The following is a 25,688-nucleotide window of genomic DNA, read 5'->3' as shown; positions in this document are numbered from 1 at the left end:
ATCGAGGAGCAGATATGGAAGCAGATCCTAGAAAGCTGTGAGAATAACAGAGTTGTTGTGATGGGAGATATTAATTTCCCAAACATCAATTGGCATGTCCAGATGGTGAGGGGTTTAAATGGGGTGGAGTTTGTTAAGTGTGTTCAGGAAGGATTCTTGACACAACATGTAGATAGGCCTACAAGAGGAGAGGTTGTGCTTGATTTGGTATTGGGAAATGAACCTGGTCAGGTGTCAGATCTCTCAGTTGGAGAGCATTTTGGAGATAGTGATCATAATTCTATTTCCTTTACGATAGCATTGTAGAGAGATAGGAACAGACAGACTAGAAAGAAGTTTACTTAGATTAAAGGGAATTATTAGGCTCTTAGGCAGGAAATTAGAAGATTAAATTGGGAACAGATGTTTTCAGGGAAAAGTACAGAAGAAATATGGCAGATAATCAGGGGATATTTGTTTGTAATTCTGCCTAGGCATGTTCCAATGAGACAGGGGAGTCACGATAGGATACAGGAACAGTGGTGTACAAAGGCTGTAATAAATCTAGTCAAAAGGAAAAGAAAAGCTTAGAAAAGTACAGAGAGCTAGGGAATGTTAGAGATCTGGAAGAGTATAAGGCTAACAGGAAGGAGCTTAAGAAGGAAATTAGGAGAGCCAGAAGGGGACATGAGAAGGCCTTGGTGGGCAGGATTAAGGTAAACCCCAAGGCATTCTACAAGTATGTGAAGAGCAAGAGGATAAGGTGCGAAAGAATAGGGCTTATCAAGTGCAGCAGTGAGAAAGTGTGTATGGATCCGGAAGAAATAGTGGAGGTACTTAATGAATAGTTTACGTCAGTACTCACTACAGGAAAAGATCTGGGGGATTGTAGTGGGGACTTTCAGCAGGTTGAAAAGCTTGAACATGTAGATATTAGGAAAGAGGAGGTGCTGAAACTTTTGGAACGCATCAAGTTGAATAAGTCGCCGGGACTGGATGAGATGTACCTAGGTTGCTGTGGGAGGCGAGGGAGGAGATTGTGGAGCCTCTGACGATGATCTTTACATCATCGATGGAGACGGGAGAGGTTCCAGAAGATTGGAGTGTTGCGGATGTTGTTCCCTTATTCAAGAAAGGGAGTAGAGATAGCCCAGGATATTACAGACCAGTGAGGCTTACCTCAGTGGTTGGTAAGCTGATGGAGAGGATCCTGAGAGGCAGGATGTATGAACATTTGGAGAGGTATAATATGATTAGGAATAGTCAGCACGGCTTAGTCAAGGGCAGGTCCTGATTTAGGAGCCTGATTGAATTTTTTGAGGATGTGACTAAACACATCGATGAAGGGAGAGCTGTAGATGTAGTGTATATGGATTTCAGCAAGGCATTTGATAAGGTACCCCACGCAGACTTATTGAGAAAGTAAGGAGGCATGGGATCCAAGGGGACGTTGCAATGTGGATCCAGAACCGGCTGGCCCACAGAAGGCAAAGAGTGGTTGTTGAAGGGTCGTATTCTGCATGGAGGTCGGTGACCAGTGGTGTACCTCAGGGATCTGTTCTGGGACTCTTACTCTTTGTGATTTTTATAAACAACCTGGATGAGGAAGTGGAGGGATGGGTTAGGAAATTTTCAGATGACACAAACGTTGGAGGTGTTGTGGATAGTATAGTGGGCTGTCAGAGGTTACAGTGGGACATAGATAGGATGCAAAGTTGGGCTTTGATAGGATAGGATGAAGGTTGACTTTATGGTTAAGAAGGGGTATGGTGTATTGTCCTTCATAAATCGTGGAATTGAATTAAGGAGCCGAGAGGTATTGTTGCAGCTATATAGGACCCTGGTCAGACCCCATTTGGAGTACTGTGCTCAGTTCTGGTCACCACACTACAGGAAGGATGTGGAAGCCATAGAAAAGATGCAGAGGAGGTTTACAAGGATGCTTCCTGGAAAGCGGAGCATGCCTTATGAAAGCAGGTTGAGGGAATTGGGCCTTTTCTCCTTGGAGCGTCGGAGGATGAGGTGGGATCCTGATAGAGGTATATAAGATGATGAGAGGCATTGATCTGGTAGATAGTCAGAGGCTTTTCCCCAGGGCTGAAATGGTGGCCACCAGAGGACGTAGGTTTAAGGTGCTGGGGAGTAGGTATAGAGGAGAAATCAGGGGTAAGTTTTTTACTCAGAGAGTGGTGAGTGCGTGGAACGGGCTGCCGGCAACGGTGGTTGAGGTGGATACCATCGGGTCTTTTAAGAGACTTTTGGATAGGTACGTGTAGCTGAGAAAAATAGAGGGCTATGTGTAAGCCTAGTAATTTCGAGGGTTGGGACATGTTCGGCACAGCTTTGTGGGCCAAAGGGCCTGAACTGTGCTGTAGGTTTTCTATGTTTCTGTGTTTCCACTGGGGACTGGGATGGAGTGTGTTGCACAGAGCAGTGCTGTGCAACAGTTTTTAAAGATGTTTCACAGTCTCCCCAGCTGTCTGCCTCTTGTGACTGTGTTTCCTGTGTATATGGAGTGATGGAGGTTGCAGTTCCTTTCTGCTTGTTTGAAGGGGCTGGTCCTGGTTACACGCCAGCCCTACCACTCTGATCTTTATTTACCCACTGCGGATTGAGGTGAGTCGGTCAGAAACCTATTCGTAGGTTTGGTCCTGGGTCTAGGCTGTGTGCAGTCGAGGGTTCTCCCTGAGCCAACTGCCTGTCCCTCCTCCGGGGTTATACTTATCGCCAGGTGTCCCTGCAGAGGGTGCACGTGATGTCCACGGGCATCTTGGAGGCATTCTGACTGGTGTGTGCCGCTGGGGCTGGGTGTGTTCTGGACAGGGATGATGATGTTTGAATTTGATGTTTTAGTTAAATGTGTTTGTAAAGAGTGAGCTGAGAACAGTGTAACTACTGTGAATATGTAAATAAACCTCTTTTTGAAAACAGTGCATGGGTTAGGCAGAGAATTAAACTCCCTCTACAGGGTCCCAATAAAAGGGCCTAGATGAGATACAGAGTGAAGTTCTCTTCACTGTCCCATTACCCACTACCACGGAAAGGGTTAGATACAGTGAAGCTGCTCCTAAAACAAAAACATGGTCAATCTGACCCTTTCCTTTTCTGAACCTCTCTGTCTCCATCTCACGAGTTAAGATATGCAAACACTCAGCAGTTCAGGCTGAATTTGTGGGAAGAGAAACAGAGTCAATATTTCAGGTCGAAGATGCTTCATCAGAAGTGGGAAGAAGACAAAAGAAGTTTGTTCAGCTATGGAGGGGGGTGGGGGCGAGGGGTGTCTCTGATGGGGTAACGTCGGGTGGGATGAAGAGTAGTTGGGATAGTTGTCGGAGTCAGTGAGCTTGAAATGGATATTAGTGTCCAGTTAATCTGCTGAAATGGAGACAGAGAGTTTCAGGAAAGGGAAGGGTGAGAGAGTGACCAGAGGATGGTGAGGACAGGGTGGCCAAAATAAGGAAATTGTTGAGTCATACGTGAGTGTAGCAGGCAACACCGATACCGTCATTGACGTACCGGCAGAATTGTTGAGGGAGTGGGTCCGGGGAGGACTGTAACAACGACAGTTCCACATGTTCAGTGTACTTGGAAGCACGTGATAAAATAGGCCGAAGTCAGCATGGTTCCCTTAAGGGGAGATCTTGCCTGACAAATATCTTGGATTTCTTTGAGGAGGTAACAAGCAGCATAGACAAAGGAGAGTTGGTGGAATTTGTTTACTCGAATTTTCAGAGGGCCTTTGACAAGGTGCCGCACTTGAGGCTGCTGCACAACAGAGCAGCCCGTGGTATTACAGGAAAGGTACGAGGATAGATAGGAGATTGGCTGACTGGCAGAAGGCAAAGGGGGCCTTTTCTGGTTGGCTGCCGGTGACTAGTGGTGTTCCTCAGGGGTCGGTGTTGGGTCCGCTACTTTTCATGTTATACGTTAATAATCTGGATGACGGAATTGATGGCTTTATGGTCAGCTTTGTGGATGATACAAAGATAGTTGGAGGGGCAGGTAGTGGTGAGGAAGCAGGGCGTCTGCAGAAGGACTTGGACAGGTTGAGAAAATGGGCAGAGAAAGGGCAGATAGAACACAGTGCAGGGAGTGTATGGTCATGTCGTTTGATAGAAGGAATAAAGGCATTGACTATTTTCTAAACAGGGAGCGAATTCAGAAATTGGAGGTGCAAGGGGACTTGGGAGTACTAGTGCAGGATTCTCTAAAGGTTAACTTGCAAGTTGAGTCAGTAACAGGGAAGGCAAACGCAATGTCAGCATTGATTTCGAGAAGACGACAATATAAAAGAAAGGATGTAATGCTGAGGCTTTATAAGGCATTGGTCAGACCACAGTTGGAGTGTTGTGAGCGGTTTTGTTCCCCATATATATGGAAAGATGGGTTGGCATTAGAAAGGGTCAAGAGGAGGTTACGAGAATGATCCCAGGGGTGAAAGGATTAATGTATGAGGGGCGTTTGATGGCTCTGGGTCTGTACTCACTGTAGTTTAGAAGGATGAGGGGGGATTTCATTGAAACCTACCAAATATTGAAAGGCCTGGGTAGATTGCATGTGGAGAGGATGTTTCCAGTTGTGGGAGAGTCTAGGATCAGAGGGCATAGACTCAGAATAAAAGGATGTCCCTTTTGAACAGAGATGAGGAGGAGTTTCTTTAGCCAGAGGGTGGTGGATCTGTGGAATTCATTGCCACAGGCTGCTGTGGAGGCCAGGTCATTGGGTGTATTTAAAGCGGAGGTTGATAGGTTCTTGATTAGTAAGGGCATCAAAGGTTACGGGGAGATGGCAGGAGAACGGGGTTGAGAGGGAAACATAAATCTGCCATGATAGAATGGCAGAGCAGACTCGATGGGCTGAATGGCCTAATTCTGTTCCTATATCTTGTAGTTTTCTGGTCTTGTATCCCACCCAATGACAGGTGTGGTTTGGGCCCACTGACACCGAGCCTCCCCCTCCCCCATCCTCCCTGAAACTTAACATAACTGCATGGCCTTGAACAGTTTCCCCACGACAGAACGCCCCACTGTTCCCTGTTTTCTCTCTCCCTCCTGTTATAAATAGTGGGGTTTCCAGCGCCTCCCCTTCAGTACTCCAGGATGCATATCATCAGGCCCTGGGGATTTATCACCTTTCACTCCCATTCCTTTGTCCAGCACTTTGTAACTAATACCACTGCCCTATAATTCCTCTTTTTCTTTCGACCCTTGTTTCCACGGTATTTCTGTGCAGATAATTGTACCCTCTCCATGAAGGCTGAAGCAAAGTATCTGTTTATTTCTCTGCCATTTCTTTGTTCCTCATTATCAATAGTCCTGTTACTGACTGTGAGACTACTGATCCTTTACTTTTTCCATCCTATCGAACCTTTCACTGCCTGCTTTTCCCTTCCTTGCAAGTTCCCAACTCTCCTTTCACTCTCAGTCAAACTCCTGGTCCACTTTTGCTGAATCCTGTACCACTCCCAGTCTTCAGGCTCACGACTATTTCGGGCATCGTTATATGTCTCCTCGTTGGATCTAGATCACAAGATCACAAGACAAGGGAGCAGAAGCAGGCCATTCAGCCCATCGAGTCTGCTCCAAGGAAAAGAGAAAAAGAAATGGGAAGTGGGGAATGGGGGGGGGGGGGGGGGGGTGGGAAAAAAAACCTAATCACATTTCACGGCCTTATCCCCATATCCCTTGATACCCTGACTATTTAGATATCTATCTCCTCCTTGAACACCCCCACTAATCTGTCCTCCACTGCTGTGCGTGGCAAGGAGTTCCACAATTTCACCACCCTCTGGGTTAAGAAATTTCTCCTCATCTCTGTTTTGAAATTGTACCCTCTAATTCTAAGATTGTGCCCTCTGGTCCTGGACTCGCCCACCAAGGGAAACAGCCTAGCCACATCTACTCTATCCTTTCCTGTCAACATTTTAGATGTCGCTACGAGGTCCCCTCTCATTCTTCTGTACTCCAGTGAGTACAGCCCAAGAGCCGACAAACGCTCATCACACGTAACCCCTTCGATTCCCGGAATCATTCTCGTAAATCTCCTCTGAACCCTCTCCAACGTCAGCACATCCTTCCTAAGGTGTGGGGCCCAAAACTGCGCACAGTATTCCAAATGAGGCCTCTCTAGTGCCCCGTAGAGCCTCATCAACACTTAATTACTTTTATACACCATACCTCTCGAGATGAATGCCAACATAGCATTCGCTTTCTTAACCTCCGATCCAACCTGGTGGTTAACCTTTAAGGTATCCTGCACGAGTACCCCCAAGTCCTTTTGTACTACCTTACTTTGAATCTTCTGTCCTTCTAGATAATAATCTGCCCGCTTATCTCTGCTTCCAAAGTGTACAACTTCACATTTCTCAACATTGAATCTCATCTGCCATTTCCTTGCCCATTCTCCTAAACTGTCTAGGTCCCTCTGCAACCTTTCTATCTCCTCAATGCTCCCTACTCCTCCACCTATCCTGGTATCATCCGCAAACTTAGCCACAAAACCATTTATTCCATCATCCAAATCGTTGATGTACAAGGTAAAAAGGAGCAGCCCCAACACTGACCCCTGCGGCACACCACTAGTAACCGGTAACCAACCAGAACGAGATCCTTTTTTTTCCACTCTTTGCTTCCTGCCAACCAGCCAATGCCCCACCCATTCTGCTGTCCTACCCGTAATGTCATGGCCTCTCATCTTATTAATCAGTCTCTTGGGATGCACCTTATCGAAGGCATCTTGAAAGTCTAAATACACAACGTCTACCGCCTCTCCCTTATCCACCCTACCTGTGATTTCTTCAAAAAACTCCAATAGGTTGGTCAGACAGGATCTTCCCTTCACAAAACCACATTGGCTAGGACCAATCTTGCCTTGCGCCTCTTGGTATTCCGTAACCTCCTCCTTGAGGATAGATTCCAATAATTTTCCCACCACCGACGTCAGACTAATAGGTCTGTAATTTCCTTTGTGCTGCCTCCCACCTTTCCTATACAACGGAACTACATTGGCGACCCTCCAGTCCTCCGGGACCATGCCAGAATCTATTGATTCCTGGAAAATTATCACCAATGCCTCTGCTATCTCTAAAGCCACCTCCTTCAGAACCCGGCGATGCACCTCATCCGGTCGGGGAGACTTATCAGTGATTAGCTCATTTAGTTTTCCTCGCACCTTCTCCCTAGTAATCTCAACTGAACTCAGTTCCATTTCGTGAGACTCCTGACTAACCGGCACATTGCTGATGTCCTCCACGGTGAAGACTGATGCAAAATATTCATTCAATTCCCTTGCCATCTCTCTATCGTCCATTACAATACCTCCTGAACTGTTATCAATTGGTCCTATATCAGCCCATGTCTCTCTTTTATTCCTTCTGTATTTAAACAAACTCTTAGTATCCTTTCGAATGTTTACCGCCAGCTTCCTTTCATAATTCATCTTTTCTTTCCTAATGACCTTCTTAGTTTCTGTCTGCAGATTTTTAAAAACTTCCCAATCTTCTGTTTTCCCACTAATTTTTCTACTTTGTACGCCTCCCCTTTTGCTTTTATTTTAGCCTTCACCTCCCTCGTTATCCACATTTGTGCCTTTTTTCCATTCAAAACCTTCTTTTTTCTTGGAATATATCTATCCTGCATTTTCTTTATTTCCTGCAGAAATTCCTTCCATTTCTCCTCCGCCGTCCCTCCAGCTAGCTTACTCCTCCAATCAATTTGGGCCAACTCCTCTCTCATACCTTTGTAATTTCCTTTGTTCCACTGAAATATCGATACACCAGTTATCAGCTTTTCCTTCTCAAACTTGAAACTGAACTCAATCATATTGTGATCACTTGTTCCCAGTGGTTCCTTTACCTTTAGTTCCCTAATCACCTCCGGTTCATTACACAGCACCCAATCCAAAACAGCCGATCCCCTGGTGGGCTCTTCAATAAGTTGCTCCAGAAAAACATCCCTTAGACATTCCACAAACTCACTCTCCTGAGTTCTACCGCCTTGCTGGATTTCCCAGTCCACCTTCATGTTAAATCCCCCATAATTATCTTCACATTGTCACTCTGGCACGCCTTTTCTATCTCAATCTGCAACTTATCGTCCACTTCCTGACCACTATTAGGGGGCCTATATATGACTGCTACTATTGTCCTTTTACCCTTGCTATTTCTTAGCTCCACCCATAAGGATCCCACCTCCTCTGACCCAATGTCCTTCCTTTCTATTGATTTTATATCACTACTAACCATCATGGCCACACCTCCCCTCTGCCTACCTGCCTATCCTTCCTATACACTGTGTACCTCTGGACATTCAGTTCCCAATCACATCCATCATGAAGCCACGACTCGGTGATTGCCACAATGTCGTATTTATTAACCTGTAGTTGTGCCACTAGGTCATCTACTTTATTCCTGATGCTATGTGCATTTAAATATAGTACGTTTAGACTGGTATCTGCTATTGATTTTGTTGTACTTCTATTGTTCAGCCGATTATCCTGACTTTCCACCTGTCTATCCTTCTTACCATCTTCGCTACATACTATCTTAGACATGTTCCTGTAGACCTCATCCCCTATCCTAACATTCGGTATCCTAACATCCTCATCCCTGATCCTAACATTCTGTATCCTAACATCCTGATTTGTTGTACTTCTATTATTCAGTAAATTATCCTGACTTCTCACCTGCCTGTCCTTCTTGCCATCCTCATTGGATTTGTTTCTATAAACTTCCTCCCTCACCTTAGCATCTTGTAACCTAACATCCTGGTTTCCATCCCCCTGTCAGATCAGTTTAAACCCTTCCCTACAACTAAATTAAACATTCCCGCCAGGATATTGGACCCTTTGGAGTTTAGGTGCAACCCATCCTTAGCAAATAGGTCTTGCCTCCGCCAAAAAAGGTCGCAATTATCCAAGAATCTGAAGCCCTGCCCCCTGCACCAGTCACTCAGCCACGCATTCATCTGCCAGAGCTTTCTATTCTTCCTGTCATTGACGTGGCACAGGTAGTGTCCTGAGATTACTACCCTTGTCCTACTTCTCAACCTTCTCCCTAATGCCTTGCATTCCTCCTTCAGGACCTCTTCTCTTTTTCTACCTGTGTCATTGGTAGATACATGTACCAAGACTTCTGGCTGCTCACCCTTTCCCCTCAGAATATTCTCGACACGGTCCGTGATATCCCGTACCCTGGCACCAGGGAGGCAACACACTATCCGAGACATTGTCCGTATCGCAGAATCTGCTATCCGTACCCCTTACTATAGAATCCCCAATAACCACTGCATTACGCTTCCTCTGCTGGACCACAGTACCAGGCACGGTGCCAAGGTCCCGGCTGCTAAGGTCTTCCTCTATCAGGTCATCCTCTCCAACCAAAACTAAAATATCGGTTTTTGAGGGGGACCGCCACTGAGGTGCTATCTACAAATTCTTTATAACTCCTGTCTATCTCCTGCTCGCTCTCCCTAACCAGCCGAAGGTCATCGAGCTGCAGCTCCAGACTCTCAATCCGTTCCTTGAGGAGCTGCATCTCAGTGCACTTTGCGCAAATGTAGTTATCGGGGAGTCTGGTCGTCTCCCAGGGGCCCCGCATCTGATACTCCAAACATAACACTGAAACCAGATGCATACTGTTGAATACCACTGAGTTCAACAACTAAATTAATAACTTACCCCCTCTCTATAATCTCGCCTCTTTCCCGCTCTCGCCGAAGCCTAACCCACTCTGCTCCCTACACTCCGCTGCCCGCTCCGACGCTGCCCGCTGGATATGGTCGTCTGCTTTTTAAATGGCCCTCGTCCTTCCGAGTGACTTTACGTGCCTGCGCAGTCACTCGCCGCTGTCCCGAACGCTAGAAAGAGAAAAAAAAACTCGCTCGTTATTTTCCGGCACTTTCCGCTCTCTCGTCGCTGGAAAAAATCCTGTCCTTAACGTCTGTCGGAATCTCTGGTGTGACCATTGTTCTGTTTGCGTCGTTGCTCCAGAAAGGAATGTCTAAATGTTGCAGATCCTGCAGTTGTTGGGTAAATGTCAGTAACTGCACATCCACTCCCGCTCCTGTCAGTGAATCTCTCCGATCGAACACAGCTGAGTCTCTCCTCATACCCTCGGAGTTTGCTGTTTACATTTCAGAAACTGATTTCAGCCTGAACTTCACTCTCCTTCTGAATGAAAACTTCTCCCATGTTATTGTTGATCTTCCCCAAAGGATCCTGTAAAACGAGATGATGGACAGACCCCTTCCCGCTACCCTGTGCCCAGTCTCAGACATGGTCTTCTCCACTGGGGTGCTGATGTCTAAAAATCCATCTCGTACACACTCATGGGGACCCACCACACCTGGGGAACCACCTCTCCCGGGGAACCACCACCCGCTGTTATTTCTAATTTGGTTCGTTCAGTCTCTGCAAATAAAGTGGCGGGCAATCGGCACTTTCCCCTGTAGCTGCAGGAGGTACAACCCCTGTCCCTACACGTCCTCCCTCACCTCCACCCTGGGACAAAGGTTCACTTGCACCTCCTCCAACCTCGTCTGCTTCATCCGGTGCTCCCGTTGTGGCCTCCTCTACATCAGTGAGTGCGGACACAGACTGGGTGATAGCTTCACCGAGCACCTTCGCACCGTCCAGCGTGGCCGTCTGGTTCTATCGGTTTCTCCTGCCAGATCTTGCTCCACCCCTCGCCCTCACCATTTTCCACCAGCTCTCTACCCTCGAACTTTTAGTCCTGGTGAAGGGTCTTGACCTGAAACATCGACTGTCCGTTTCCCTCCACAGATGCTGCCTGACCCGCCGAGTTCCTCCAGCGTTTTGGTGTTGGTCACTAATTCCCTGTTTGATGTTATTGTCACCACGACTGATTTCTGCCCCTTGGTTCTCCTGAGCTCCACCCAGACCGATTCAGCACCTTGATTTTCTGAGCCAATATCCTTTCCCGCTATTGCTCTTTTTTCATCCTTGGCGACAATCCCAGCCTACCTTTTCCCATCTCCACATCCTTCCCAAATCCCGAATATCCTTGGACATTCATCTCCCTGCCTCAGTTACCCTGCTGCCAGGTCTCGGCAACACCAGTCACATTGGATCTGTTTCCATCCATTGACTCCATTAGTTCATCCACCCACTGTGGATGCCTCGTACATTCAGATACAGCGCTTGTATTTTTGACTTTTTAACATCATCTGACACCTCCGCAGTTTTCTGGTCCAATTGACCTTGGGTCCATTGTACCTTCCGCAGACTCTATTAGTTAGGACCCTCCTGTCTCTGTGTGCTCTGTCCCTTCCTGACACAATGTGCCTTTCCTTACACCACTCACTGGTGTGCACTGCTTTCTTGTCCTTTCTCTTTACCATCCAGATTTCTCTCCACTAGGACTTTCCCCAACATCCCCCACACCCACTGACTCCTTGTGTAGTTTCAAGCCCTCTTTTCCTCCCCAGTTCCTTGATTCACCAGAACTCTGGTCCGAGCCTGGGTCAGGTGTGGTCCGTACCAATGGAACAGCTCCCTCCTTCCCCAGGACAGGTGTCCAACCAGCTGAAACCCACCCCTGTCACCAATCTTTGAGCCACTCCTCTCCCGATCCCACCAACCCTGTGCCACCAACAGACACATCCATCTTCCTTGGACCAAGTGTGACCCGCCCCGGGAGTGGGTCCCTTCAATGTCACTGACCAGGTTGATCAGGGCTTTTTGTGCCACATTCGGTCAAATAGAAACACAAGAAATAGGATCAGGAATGGGCCATTCGGCCCTTTGAACCTGTTCTATAATTCCATACATTTGTGGCTGATCCTCTCTCTCAAGACCATATTCCCGTTCCCTCCCCGTCCCCTCCATGCCTTTTACATCTGGAATGTTCTCTGTCTCCCACTGACAGGCATTCAGTGCCGTGGTCTGCACAGCCCTCTTGTGGCAGTGAATCCCACAGCTTCACCACCTCTGAGTGAAAACACTTCTCCTCATCCCAGTGCTGAAATGTTGCCCTGATGTCGAGGGCAGTCCCTCCCACCTTACCTCTGGAACTCAACGCTTTGGTCTGGTATGTCAGAGGGAGTGTGGGAACTAGGGTCCTGAAGTGTTAGAGGGAGTGTGGGAACTGGGGTCCCTTGGTGTCCGAGGGAGTGTGAGAGCTGGGGTCCCTGTGTGTCAGGGGGAGTGTGGGAACTGGGTTCGCGGTGTGTCAGAGGGAGTGTGGGAACTGGGGCCCCAGTGTGTCAGAACGAGTGTGGGAACTGGGGCCCCGGTGTGTCAGAAGGAGTGTGTGAACTGGGGTCCCGGTGTGTCAGAGGGAGTGTGTGAACTGGGGTCCCGGTGTGTCAGAGGGAGTGTGGGAACTGGGGACCCGGTGTGTCAGAGGGAGTGTGGGAACTGTGGTCCCGGTGTGTAAGAGGGAGTGTGGGAACTGGGGTCACGGTGTATTAGAGGGATTGAGAAATCACCACCATATGATCCAGGTCCAGAACTATGGAATGTTCGGACAATCAAACACTGCATCATTGGAGTTTTACTGCTTTGTCGTCTGATGCTCACTGCAAAACCTACTTTCTCACCTATCGTTGTTTCATGAGCTAATTTCACAAACCATGTTTTCATCAGATCATTTAATGCAAGTGTGAAATGTTGAGGATCCCCACACTGATCCACTCATCATAACGTCGATCAATGTAAGGTCCATTTATGCCCACTCCCTGTTAGCCATCCAATCTTCTATCCATGCCGATATGTTTCCTTGCACACCAAGATCTTACCTTGTTCTATTACCGGGGAATCCCTGACACTCCCCTCCCCCAACGTGATGGGGCACTGTCAATGCCCGTTAAGTGTAACCACTCTGTGTGAGGCGTACCCCTGGTGGGGAGGTTAATTGGCCGCTCTATATTAGGTGTAGGTCTCGGTTGATGGGAGGGCAATTGGGGGAGTTGCTGGGCCTGTGAGCGAGAATAGGTTGCAGGGAAATAACAGAGGATGGAAGTGATCGGATTACTCTGACAGTCGGCATAGAGTTGATGAACCGAACGGCCTCCTTCTATGTTGTGAGAAACATGATGTGAAAATCGGTACAAATTTTAGAATAGTGCCACACAATGTGTTCTACATTGGGTTAAAGAACTTACGATCCATATTTGACCAAGAAAGTTGCAGAGGGATGTTCGACGTTTCATGCCAAGACCCTGCATCGGGACTGAGAGTGTGGAGGGGAGAGAGCCGGTATAAAGGGGTGAGGGGGAGGGGGAGAGGGAGGGGGTGAGGCAGGCACTAGCAGTTGTGGAGCAAGGTGAGGAGGGGCTGATGGACAGATGGAGCCGGGAGAGAGGGTGGGGGAAGATAAGGGCTGGTAGGTGATTGGTGGAACTGGGTGAGGTGGGGATGATGGACAGATGGAGACAGGAGGTGGAGGGAAGTATTTAGACAGAGGCTGGTATTTGCTGGGTGGAAATATGACAGAAGGAGAAAAATTACTAAAATCAAAATAAATGTTAAAAATAAAAATAAAATATCTCCAGAGTTTATCTGCAGTCACTTGTGTCTCCAATCCCCACAAATTCCTGTGATGTCAGGCTCCCACCCTGGTTACATCAATGTCCCCTCCTTCCTGGGTGTGCTGGTCCTGTCTTGTCTCTCCCACACCAGCACCCACCCACCCAGAAGGCCTCCCCTGACCCAGTGGACACCGTGAGTGTGCTCCCTCTCTGGGAACACCCAAGAAACCCAGAAATAGGAACAGGAGTAGGCCACTCGGTCCCTCAAGCCTGACCCATCATTCAGTGTGATCAGAGCTCATCTTTGCTGGCCTCAACTCCCTTTCTGAGCCATTTCTCCTCTCTTTTCTATCCCGATCTGTCAAATATTTATACAGCTCCACTTTAAATATATCCAAAGATCCAGCCTCCACCACCTGCCGAGGAGAAATTTCTACCTACCTCCATTATAAATGACTGGCCCCTGATCTTGTTGTTGTGTCCCCTTGTTCAAGACTCTCCCACTGGTGGAAACATCCCAACATCTACCCTGCCACACCCGGCCAAGCTTGATCGCAGGAGTGAACCTCCTTTGGACTGCCTCCAATGCTACGCGATGCTTTCTCAAGTAAGGGGACCACAGTGCACCAGTTGTGGCCTCACCAACACCCTGTACAATTGCAGCAAAACTTCCCCATTCTACAACTCTGATCCCTTTGTAGTAAAGGCCAACATGAAGTTTGCCTTCTTAACGACTTTTTGGACCTGCCTGCTAACTTCATGTGATTCGTGCACCAGAACACCTCGATCCCTCTGAATGTCACTCACTTGCAGTCTCTCTCCGTTTAGATAATAATCTGCCTTTTGATTCTTCTCATCACAGTGCATGAGCTGACACTTCCCCACATGAGACTCCATTTGCCAGTCGTTTGTCCACTCACTCACTGTCTATCTCCCATTGCAGAATCACAGTATCCTTATCACAACTGCCAGATTGAGGCAGTTCTTAGCACGTCAATCCATCGGTGTCATTTATGCACCCGGTTCAGACGTGACACAGATCAGGGGATCGCTTCATCGAGCACCTTCGCTCCATCTGCCGTTCAGGCCGGGATCTCCTGGTGTCCAGCCATTTTAATACCACTTCCCATTTCCACGCTGACATCTCTGTCCACGGCCTCCTCCACTGCCAGGCTGATGCTGTTGTCCTGTAATTCATTTCTGACTGCTGTCCAATGTAAAGTTACACAGTGCCACAAGATCGATTCGATAAAACACATTTATTAGCAGTTCACCACTAAGGAGAAGGCTCTTCATCAAGAGTTGCTTCCCGAGTTCTCTCAGTACAAAGGGGTAGACAGAGATTTCTACAGGTATTGCCATGCACACTTAATGTATACGGCACCGCAAGTTTCAGTCAACCCAAGACAGACATCGCACCTGTTGTTTATTATAATTGAGTTACAATCAAGACATGCAAAGGCAGGTATCACCCCTCATTGTTTAGACCAAGCTTCCACCTCGATGTTTATTGCACCCGGTATCGCTGCAGTCTAGAGATCGGGACAGTTCAATACCCGGAACAAAGTATTTAACACTCCATCTAGTGAGTCAACGGCTACTTGCTCTTGCTGGAGAGGTATTTATTCTATCAGCTATAGGTATGGTCACAATTCTTAACCTTTTTCTTCCTCAATGCTACCTGAAGATTATAGGAACAGCACCTCCATACCACCTTGGTAATCTCCAACCTGATGGCATGAACATCGATTTCTCGAACTTCCAGTAACCCCTCCCGTTTGTCCCCTGTTTTTCCCTTCTGCCCCCAGTCCCATCAGCCCTTCTCTTTCCCCTCCCCACCCTCTCCATCTACCCGTTACCCACACACACCTCCCACTGGTTCCCCTCCTCACCTCCCTCCCTTTATTCCATGGTCCACCGTCCCCTCCTCTCAGATTCCATCTTCTTCAGCCCTTTGTCACCTCCACCAACCACCTCCCAGCTTCTCATTTCATTCCCACTTACCCCTCCCCCATCTGCCTGACACCCCCCTCACCTGGATCCACCTGTCACCTGCCAGCTCTTGATCCACCCCTTCCCCCCACCCTTTTACACTGGCCATCTCCCCTCTTTCTTTCCAATACTGAGGTAGGGTCTCAACCTGAAACATCGATTGTCCATTTCCCTCCATAGATGCTGCCTGACCCGCTGAGTTCCTCCAGCATTTTGTGTGTTGATCCTCACGTGCGCTCCCACCTATTTTCGTATCATCGCGAAAAGGAAACCTTACACACTGTTCCTTCCTCTTGGGTACAATCGTAACAGTGGAGGGAGAGCAGGCAGTAGTGAAGGACAGAGTCCTTGATGGTTCACTGCCTGGACCTGTGAGTGGTCACCTTGTCAGTCTGTTCCTGGACCTGGCTGAGGGGGACCCAGACTGAGTTGTTCCCTCCCCTCCACAGCGTGACCCGAAAGATCAGGGAAGTGGGGCTGAAGTGCAGCCAGAATTTGAGGGGCAGCCCCTCCAGATACTCAAACAGGGGCAGCAACCTCTCACACCCCGTATATAGAGGGAAGACTGACCCATCTGCGACACCAGAAACCTGCCCAAAACCTGTTGCATTGGACTATAGTGTGCACCATCTCCAGCCCAGGTCCCGATGTAGAGGGGGAGGACTCCTCACACAGAGACCTTGACAGGGATATCCCCTCACAGTCTGTCACGGGAGGTCGGGGCAGCAGCTGGGGGTCAGACAGGGCAGAGTGTGCAGGGGCAGCCGGTGCAGGAAACCACCTGGGGAAGGGAGGTGTGGTCTGGGGCAGGGGGCCAAGAGTCTGTGTGATGTAGGAACTGTGGGCCGGGTGTCTCACAGGGCTGGGAGCCAGACGATGGGCTGCCTGGCCTGCTCCTGTGTCTGTGATTCTCTCAGCTCCGATTCCTCCTCCAGTCACTGAGATCACCTGATGACTGCCTCCTCTTGTCTCCTCAGCTGGGACTGGGGCTTCCCCTCCCACTGTGAACGGAGCTCGGGGACACACGGTGTCCTTACATCCCGGGATCCCAGTCGGACCGGACGTTCATGAGGTTCTATGGAGCCAGATATCAAAGAGAAAAAGGATAGTGAAGTCTTCAAATGGGACCATTGAATACTTTGGTGCTGAGGAGTGCAAGCGACGGATAACTCTTCATCCCGGGAACTTCAGTCTGGAAATCCGTGACCTGCAGAGAGGGGACGCTGGTGAATATGAGGTGACTGTTACAGCAGGTTCGGGAGCTGAGAATAAAACGACAGTGCGACTGGAGGTGTCCGGTGAGTGAGACTGCCGCGGAGGGACCCGGGTTTCACCGGTTCCTGAAACACCCCTAATTAATGGGTGAGGGCAGATCCTGTGCGTTCCCCTGTTTACCGAACCCCAGTAGTAAAGCTAATACCTTGGAATTGGAATTCATACTGACCAGGCGTCGCTCTTGATCCCGACATAATCTCCATGTTTCCAATGAAGGGTCATCCATTTCCGTGATGGTTGGTGTCTGGAGTTTTTGCTGCCTCTGCACCCGAAACCCTCCATTGTTATCCTCATTCTTATCAGATCGAACTGTTGTGCTTTGGTTTATCTGGTGAACCAGTCTGATGCGGGGTCTCGACCCAAAACATCGACTGTCCATTTTCCTCATAGATGCTGCCTGACCCGCTGAGTTCCTCCAGCATTTTGTGTGTTGATTCTGATCACAACAGGCTCTCCCACCTATGTTCATATCATCGCCAAACAGAACACTGTTCCTTCCTCCTGCATACACATGAAACACTGGAGGGAGAGCAGGCAGTAGTGAGGGACAAAGAGTCCTTGATGGTCCACTGCCTGGACCTGTGTGTGGTCACCTTGTCGGTCTGCTCCTGGACCTGGCTGAGGAGGTCCCAGACTGACATCCCCTCACCTCCACAGCGAATCCCCAATGATCAGGGGAGTGGGGCTGAAGTGCAGCCAGGACATGAGGGGCAGCCCCTCCAGATACCCAAACAGGGGCTGCAACCTCTCACACTCCATATATAGAAGGAACACCGACCCCTTTGGGACACCAGAAACCTGTCCAAAACCTGTTGCACTGGACTGTTGTGGGTAGCCGCTCCAGCCCAGGTCCCGATGTAGAGGGGCAGGACTCCTCACGCAGAGACTTCCACTGGGAACCCCCTTCACAGCCTGTCACGGGAGTTCGTGGCAGAAGTGGAGGGTCAGACAGTGCAGAATTTGCAGGGGCAGCTGGTGCAAGGGAACCACCTGGGGAGGGGAGGTGTGGTCTGGGGCAGAGGGCCAAGTGTCTGTGTGATGTAGGAACTGTAGGCCGGGTCCCTCACAGGGTCGGGAGCCAGACGATGGGCCGCCTGGCCTACTACTGTGTCTGTGATTCTCCCAGCTCCGATTCCTCCTCCAGTCACTGAGCTCACCTGCTGACTGCCTCCTCTTGTCTCCTCAGCTGGGACTGGGGCTCCCCCTCCCACTGTGAACGGAGCTCTGGGACACTCGGTCTCCTTACCTCCCGGGATCCCAGTCGGACCGGACGTTCGTGAGGTTGAGTGGAGACGGACATCACCCAGAACCAGGATAGTGAAGTCCTCAAATGGGACCATTGAATACTTTGGTTCTGAGGAGTACAAGCGACGGGTAACTCTTCATCCCGGGAACTTCAGTCTGGAAATCCGTGATCTGCGGAGAGAGGACGCTGGTGAATATGAGGTGACTGTTACAACAGGTTCAGGAGCTGAGAATAATATGACAGTGCGACTGGAGGTGTCAGGTGAGTGAGACTGCCGCGGAGGGGCCCGGGTTTCACCAGTTCCTGAAACACCCCTAATTAATGGGTGAGGGCAGATCCTGTGTGTTCCCCTGTTTACCAAACCCCAATAGTAAAGCTAATACCTTGGAATTGGAATTCATACTGGCCAGGCATCGCTCTTGATCCCAACACAATCTCCATGTTTCCAATGAAGGGTCTTCCATTTCCGTGATGGTTGGTGTCTGGAGTTTTTGCTGCCTCTGCACCCGAAACCCTCCATTGTTATCCTCATTCTTATCAGATCGAACTGCTGTGTTTTGGTTTATCTGGTGAACCAGTCTGATGTGGGGTCTCGACCCGAAACGTCGACTCTCCATTTTCCTCCATAGATGCTGCCTGACCCACTGAGTTCCTCCAGCATTTTGTGTTGATTCTTATCACAAGAGGCCCTCCCATCTATGTTCATATCATCGCCAAACAGAAACATTACACACTGTTCCTTCCTCCTGGGTACACATGTAACATTGAAGGGACAGCAGGCAGTAGTGAGGGACGGAGTCCTTGATGGTCCACTGCCTGGACCTGTGAGTGGTCACCTTGTCGGTCTGCTCCTGGACCTGGCTGAGGAGGTCCCAGACCGACTTGTCCCCTCCCTCCACAACAGGTCCCCAAAGACCAGGGGAGTGGGGCTGAAGTGCAGCCAGGACGTGAGGGGCAGCCCCTCCAGATACTCAAACAAGAGCTGCAACCTCTCACACTCCGTATATGGAGGGGACACCGACCCACCTGGGACACCAGAAACCTCTCCAAAACCTGGTGCTCTGGACTGTTGTGTGCACCCTCTCCAGCCCAGGTCCCAATGTAGAGGGGGAGGACTCCTCACACAGAGACTTTCACCGGGACCCTCCTCATAGCCTGTCACAGGAGGTCCAGGCAGCAGCCGAAGGTCAGATGGTGGAGGAGGGTTTGGGAGGAGGGTTTGGGCACCGAGGTCCAGTGAGCAATTCCGGCTGAGTGATAGTCACCTCAGGTCCGATCTCTCAAACGCCTGAGCCCTGAAGACTTCACAGACCTCATTGTGAGCCCTGAGACCCACAGTGAGATGTGTCCCAGTTGCAGCCCCCACCCTCCTCAGGATGTGTCTGTGCCCCCCTTGACCTGCCCATCTATACCTGGCTCAGGCTGCAACTTCCTTCCTCAGGGCCAGGTGCAGAGAGTCTTCACTCTGTTCCCCCTGTGAGCTCACTGTGTGATGTAAGAACTGTGGGCCCGGTCTCTCACACGGCCGGGAGCCAGACGATGGGCCGCATGGCCTGCTCCTCTGTCTGAGATTGTTGCTCCAGATTTCCAGCATCTGCAGTCTCTCTTGAGTCTCCATCTGGCTAACCTGTGTCAACTTCCCATTGGACCGAGCCCAAGGCTACAGGCAAAATTACCTTATTGCCCTTCCACCAAATGAGAAACCTGGAATGGCCATTTCCCTCCACAGATGCTGCCTTATCCTCAAAATTTTCTCCAGCATCTCGTGTGTTGCTCCAGCATCTCCTGTATGACAGCGTCTGCAGTCTCCTGTGTCTCCCGATCAGTACTTGTGCCTCATGTCACATTCTTTGTTCTTCCTGAGTCAGACCAATTCATACCAGGAAAAGAGTAGTTACTTTACTGGGAGTATTCTATAGGTCCCCTGGTAGCAGTAGGGATACTGAGGAGCAGATTGGAAGGCAGATTTTGGAAAGATGCAAATATAACAGGGTTCAACTCCCAAGTATTGGGAGACTTCAACCTCCCAAGTATGATTGGCACCTGCTTAGTGCCCAAAGGTTTAGACAGGGCCGGAGTTTGTTAAGTGTGTCCAGGATGGATTACTGTCACAGTATGTTGACAGGCCGACTAGAGGGGATGCCATATTAGATCTAGTTTTAGGTAAGAACCGGGTCAGGTGACAGATCTATCGGTGGGCTGAGCATTTGGGGGACCATCGATCACTGCTCCATAACCTTTAGAATTGTCATAGACAGTGATAGGAGCAAAGAGGACGGGAAGATATTTAATTGGGGAAAGGTGAATTATGAGGCTATTAGGCGAGAACTTGAGAGCGTGAATTGGGATGACATTTTTAAAGCGAAACGTACTTTAGAGATGTGGTCGTTGTTCAGTGATCTCTTGCAGGATGTTAGGGATAAATTTGTCCCGGTGAGGCAGAGAAGGAATGGCAGGGTGAAGGAACCGTGGGTGACAAGAGAGGTGGAATGACTAGTTAGGAAGACGAGGACAGCATATATAAGGTTATAGCAGCAGGATCAGACAGGGCTCTTGAGGAATATGGAGTAGCAAGGAGGGAGCTTAAGAAAGGGCTGAGGAGAGCGAGAAGGGGACATGAAAAGGCTTTGGCAAGTAGGGTTAAGGAGAATCTCAAGGCTTTTTACTCGTATGTGAAGAGCAGAAGGATGGCTAGAGTAAAGGTAGGTCCGATTAAAGACAAAGGTGGGAGGATGTGTCTGGAAGCTGTGGAAGTGGGTGAGGTTCTCAATGAATACTTCTCTTCAGTATTCACCAAGGAGAGGGGTCTTGATGATGTTGAGGACAGTGTTGGTAAGGGTAATGTTCTAGAGCATGTAGATATCAGGAGAGAGGATGTGTTGGAGTTGTTAGAAAATATTAGGACAGATAAGTCGCCGGGGCCTGACGGAATATTCCCCAGGCTGCTTCGTGAGTCTAGGGAGGAGATTGCTGAACCGTTGGCAAGGATCTTTGAGTCCTCGTCCACGGGGATGGTACCGGAGGATTGGAGGGTGGCAAATATTGTCCCCTTATTCAAAAAATGTAGTAGGGAGAGTCCAGGGAATTACAGACCAGTGAGCCTTACGTCTGTGGTGGGTAAGCTGCTAGAAAGGATTCTAAGAGATAGGATCTATGATCATTTAGAGAATCATGGACTGATTAGGGACAGCCAGCATGGATTTGTGAAGGGAAGATCTTGCCTCACAAGCCTGATAGGGTTCTTTGAGGAGGTGACCAGGAAGATTGATGAGGGTAGTGCAGTAGATGTGGTCTACATGGATTTTAGTTAGGCGTTTGACAAGGTACCTCATGGTAGGCTTCTTCAGAAGGTCAGAGGCCAAGGGATCCAGGGAGGTTTGGTCATGTGGATTCAGAATTGGCTTGCCTGTAGAAAGCAGAGGGTTGTGGTGGAGGGAGTGCATTTGGATTGGAGGGCTGTGACTAGAGGTGTCGTACAGGGTTCGGTTCTGGGACCTCTACTTTTTGTGATATTTATAGATGACTTAGATGAGGGGGTGGAAGGCTGGGTTAGTAAGTTTGCGGACGACACAAAGATCAGCGGTGTTATGGATAGTGTGGAGGGCTGTCGGAGCTTACAGAGGAATATTGATAGGATGCAGAGCTGGGCTGACAAGTGGCAGATGGAGTTCAATCCAGAGGAGTGTGAGGTGGTACACTTTGGAAGGACAAAGTCCAGGGCAGAATATAAGGTAAATGGCAAGATTCTGGGCAGTGTAGAGGAGCAGAGGGATCTGAGGGTTCATATCCACAGTTCACTGAAAGTTGCCACACAGGTGGATAGGGTAGTTAAGAAAGCTTATGGGATGTTAGCCTTCATAACTCGTGAGATCGAGTTTAAGAGCCGAGAAGTAATGATGCAGCTTTACAAAACTCTAGGCAGACTACACTTAGAGTAATGTGTCTAGTTCTGGTCGCCTCATTCTAGGAAGAGTCGGAGAGGGTGCAGGGGAGATTTACCAGGATGCTGCCTGGATTAGAGAGTATGGATTATGAGGAGAGACTAAAGGATCTAGGGCTTTACTCATTGGAGAGAAGGAGGATGAGGGGAGACATGATAGAGGTATACAAAATATTAAGAGGAATAGATAAGTGGAGAGCCGCCGCCTCTTTCGCAGGGCACCAATGCTCAATACAAGAGGGCATGGCTTTAAAGTAATGGGTGGGAATTTCAAGGGAGATATCAGAGGGAGGTTTTTTACCCAGAGGATGGTTGGTGCATGGAATGCGCTGCCTGGGGCGGTGGTGGAGGCTAATACGTTGGTCAAGCTGAAGAAATTGTTAGATCAGCATATGGAGGAATTTAAGATAGAGGGATATGTGGGTGGAAGGGGTTAGATAGTCTTAGGAGTGATTTGAAGGTCGGCACAATGTGGTGGGCCAAAGGGCCTGTATTGTGCTGTATTGTTCTATGGTTCTATGGTTCAACCAGCTCAGCAGGTCAACCAGTTACTGGGCTCTGGTTACTTCAGGTTACTTACATGAGAGCCCATGGTGTTAGAAGCAAGGTACCAGCTCAGATCGAAGATTGGCTGACTGACAGAAAACAGAGAGCGGGGATAAACGGGTCCTTTTCAGGATGGCTGCCAGTGACCAGTAGAATTCCATAGGGGTCAGTGTTGGGATCACAACTTTTCACTTTATCCATGAATGATCTGGATGAAGGAACTGATGGCATTGTGGCCAAGTTTGCGGACGAATCCAAGGTAGGTGGAGGGGCAGGTAGTGTCGTAGAGGCAGGGAGTCTGCAGAAGGACTTGGACAGGTTGGGAGAGTGGGCAAAGAAATGGCAGATGGAACACAGTGTGGGGAAGTGTGGGTTCTGCACTTTGGTAGAAAGAATAAAGGTGCAGACTGTTTTCTAAATGGGGAGAATTCAGAAATCAGAGATGCAAAGTGACTTGGGCGTCCTAGTTCAGGATTCCCTTACGGTTAACTTGCAGCATGAGTCAGTCATAAGGAATGCAAATGCAATGCTAGCAATCATTTCAAGAGGACGAGAATATAAAAACAAGGATGTACTGCTAAGGTTTTGTAAGGTGTTGGTCAGACCACATTTAGAATATTATCAGCAATTTTGTGCCTTGTGTTGAGGAAAAATATGCTGGTCCTGGAGAGGTTCCGAGAGGGTTCACAAGAATGATCCCAGGACTGAAAGGCTTAACGTATGAGGAGCGTTTGATGTCTCTGGGCCTGTACTCGATGGAGTTCAGAAGGATGAGGGGGGATCTCATTGACACCTACTGGATATTGCAAGGCCTGGATAGAGTGGACGTGGAGAGGATGTTTCCATCAGTACAAGAATCTAGGATCCGAGGGCACAGCCTCAGAATAAAGGGATGTCCCTTTAATAACGATAGTGAGGAGGAAATTCTTCAGTCAGAGGGTGGTGAATCAATGGAGTATGTTGCCACAGATGGCTGTGGAGGCTGTTCTTGAGTGTATTTAAGGCAGAAATTGATAGGTTCTTGACTGGTAAGGGGATTAGGGGTTACGGGAGAAGGCGGGAGAATGTGGTTGAAAAATAAGTCAGCCATGACTGAATGGCAGAGCAGACTCGATGGGCCGAATGGCCTAATTCAGCTCCTATAACTCTTGGTGTTACAGGTCACAGGCTGCTTTTTTATAAGCCTGCAATTTCTACCTCATGAAAGAAAATAGTTTGCAAACAACATTTTATTTAGACGTTATCTCTGCTTCAGCATATTATCGGTCAGGGCCTCATTGTGTCCACTTCCAATCGCTCTGATCAGACCATCCCTGAGCAAGAACCAGGTCACAAAATGGTGGCTGCAATACAGACTCATAAAATGGCAGCCTCCATTCCTTCAACCACACGGCAAGAACAAAGACATTTGGTTTGTCAGCTTCCGCTGTCCTTGGCTTATTCCAGATTCCCTTATGGCCAACACTGTCTTGTATAATTTATGTATAACTTATATTCTGTGTGTTGTCTGTACCTACGTGCCTGTGCTGCTGCTGCAAGCAGGTTTTTCATTGTACCTGTACCTCACCGTACTTGCGTGTGTGGCAATAAACTCGACTTGACTTGACTTGATGATATCACCCTGGTCCTCCCCAGTCTACCTGTGGCAGGTACATTGATCCCTGACACCACTGGTAGGGGTGACCACCGCACCGTCCTTGTGGAGACAGCCTGGTCTTCACACTGATGACTCCCTCCATCGTGTTGTGTGGCACTACAGTCGTGCTCAGTGGGATCGACTTGGAACAGATCTGGCAGCTGGAAACGGGGTGTCCAGGAGGGTCTGTGGACCATCAGTGGCAGCAGAAATGATGTCCACGCAGTCTGTAAGCTCCTGGCCCAGCACATGGGCAGCACAGTGGCTCAGCAGGTAGTGCTGCTGCCGCACAGCTCCGTTGAGCTGGGTCCAACCCTGTCCTCACCTGCTGTCTTTGTGGACTTTGCGCCTTCTCCCTGTGAACCGGTGGGTTTCTGCCGGGTGCTCTGGTTTCCTCCCACATCCCGGAGACATGCAGACCGGTGGGTTAATTGGCCTCTGTAAACTGCCCCCAGTGTAGGTCAGTGGCAGCAGAATCATTGGGCGGGGAGTTGATAGGGAGGGAAGAGGAAGTATAGGATTAGTCTTGACAACAGCTCGATGTTCAGCACAGGTTCAGTGACGGATGGGGTTCTTCCCGTGCTGTCTGACTCGATCCTGTAGGAAGTATCTGTCTCCAGCCCCAGCCCTGCTCCACTCCCTCGGGCTGTGGCCTAGACTCAGGACCAGTGGGATCCCTGGGGTCAAACCCAAGAGTAAGCATGGGCTTGGGTGTTCGTCAGTGTCCAGGGGACTTGTCTTGGGTTGTCCGGACGCCCCACCTTCCCACTGCCCAGCCCACTCCAACTTTCTTGACATCCTGTGGATCAAATCCCGTACCCACTGCATCTGACACAGGGCAGAGGAGCAGGGAGGGGCAGCAACACCTTCCTGGCTGTTGAGGTGGGATGGGCAGGTCCTCAGAGAGGGCTTCACTTCACAGCAGGTGTGGGGTCCCACCCCACCCAAGGTCAAGAAGTGACAGGACGTCCCCCTGGAACAGGAGACAACAGTGACCGTGGATGCCCTCCAGTAGCAGTTGTTCAAACACAGCTAGTGCCGAAGAAGAACTGGAGGAGGCTGCTCTGTCCACCTCTGGATGGGAACAGGGTGATCCCTGACAACTTCCTGCAGAGTCCGTCATTTGAAAGGAATGGGAAAGAGGGGCCTGGTGGGTTTAAAAGCAGGAAAGGAGAGAGAACGCAGGGTGTATAAAGGGAGCAGGAAACTTGTCCCTGGTGAGTTTAAGAGAAGCGGGAACAGGTCCCCAGTGAGTTTAAAGGGAGTGGGGAACAGGGTCCCGGTGAGTTTATGGGGAGCGGGGAACAGGGTCCTGGTGAGTTTATGGGGAGCAGGGAACAGGGTCCCGGTGAGTTTATGGGGAGCGGGGAACAGAGTCCCAGTGAGAATAGGGAGGGGTGTGTGGAAGGGTTGGGGGAGGTGATGGGGAGTGGGGGAGTGAAAGTGTGAAGGTGAGAGGAGACAGGCAGGAAAAGAGAGAGGGAGCGAGAGGCTGACAGAATCTCTGGCAGCCTGGAGGTTAGGGCAATGCTTCCGAATGCACCCCACCCTTTCACAGGCAGGGCACCGCGGATGGCCTGTGGCCCA

At 49.4% G+C, this 25,688-nt stretch overlaps 1 protein-coding gene across 1 annotated transcript in view; it reads left to right on the top strand.

The window, feature by feature from the left end:
• Nucleotides 1–25,688, top strand: part of LOC127581059 (uncharacterized) — a 119,487-nt gene that overhangs the window by 80,196 nt on the left and 13,603 nt on the right. Inside the window, exons 3-4 of the mRNA XM_052035121.1 lie at nucleotides 16,436–16,756; nucleotides 17,920–18,240. Coding sequence (XP_051891081.1) covers nucleotides 16,436–16,756; nucleotides 17,920–18,240 — 642 coding nt within the window. The remainder of the gene's footprint in view (nucleotides 1–16,435; nucleotides 16,757–17,919; nucleotides 18,241–25,688) is intronic.

Source organism: Pristis pectinata, chromosome 20 (genome assembly GCF_009764475.1).
Source record: "Pristis pectinata isolate sPriPec2 chromosome 20, sPriPec2.1.pri, whole genome shotgun sequence".
NCBI lineage: Eukaryota > Metazoa > Chordata > Chondrichthyes > Rhinopristiformes > Pristidae > Pristis > Pristis pectinata.
This window is presented reverse-complemented; position numbering and strand designations above follow the sequence as displayed.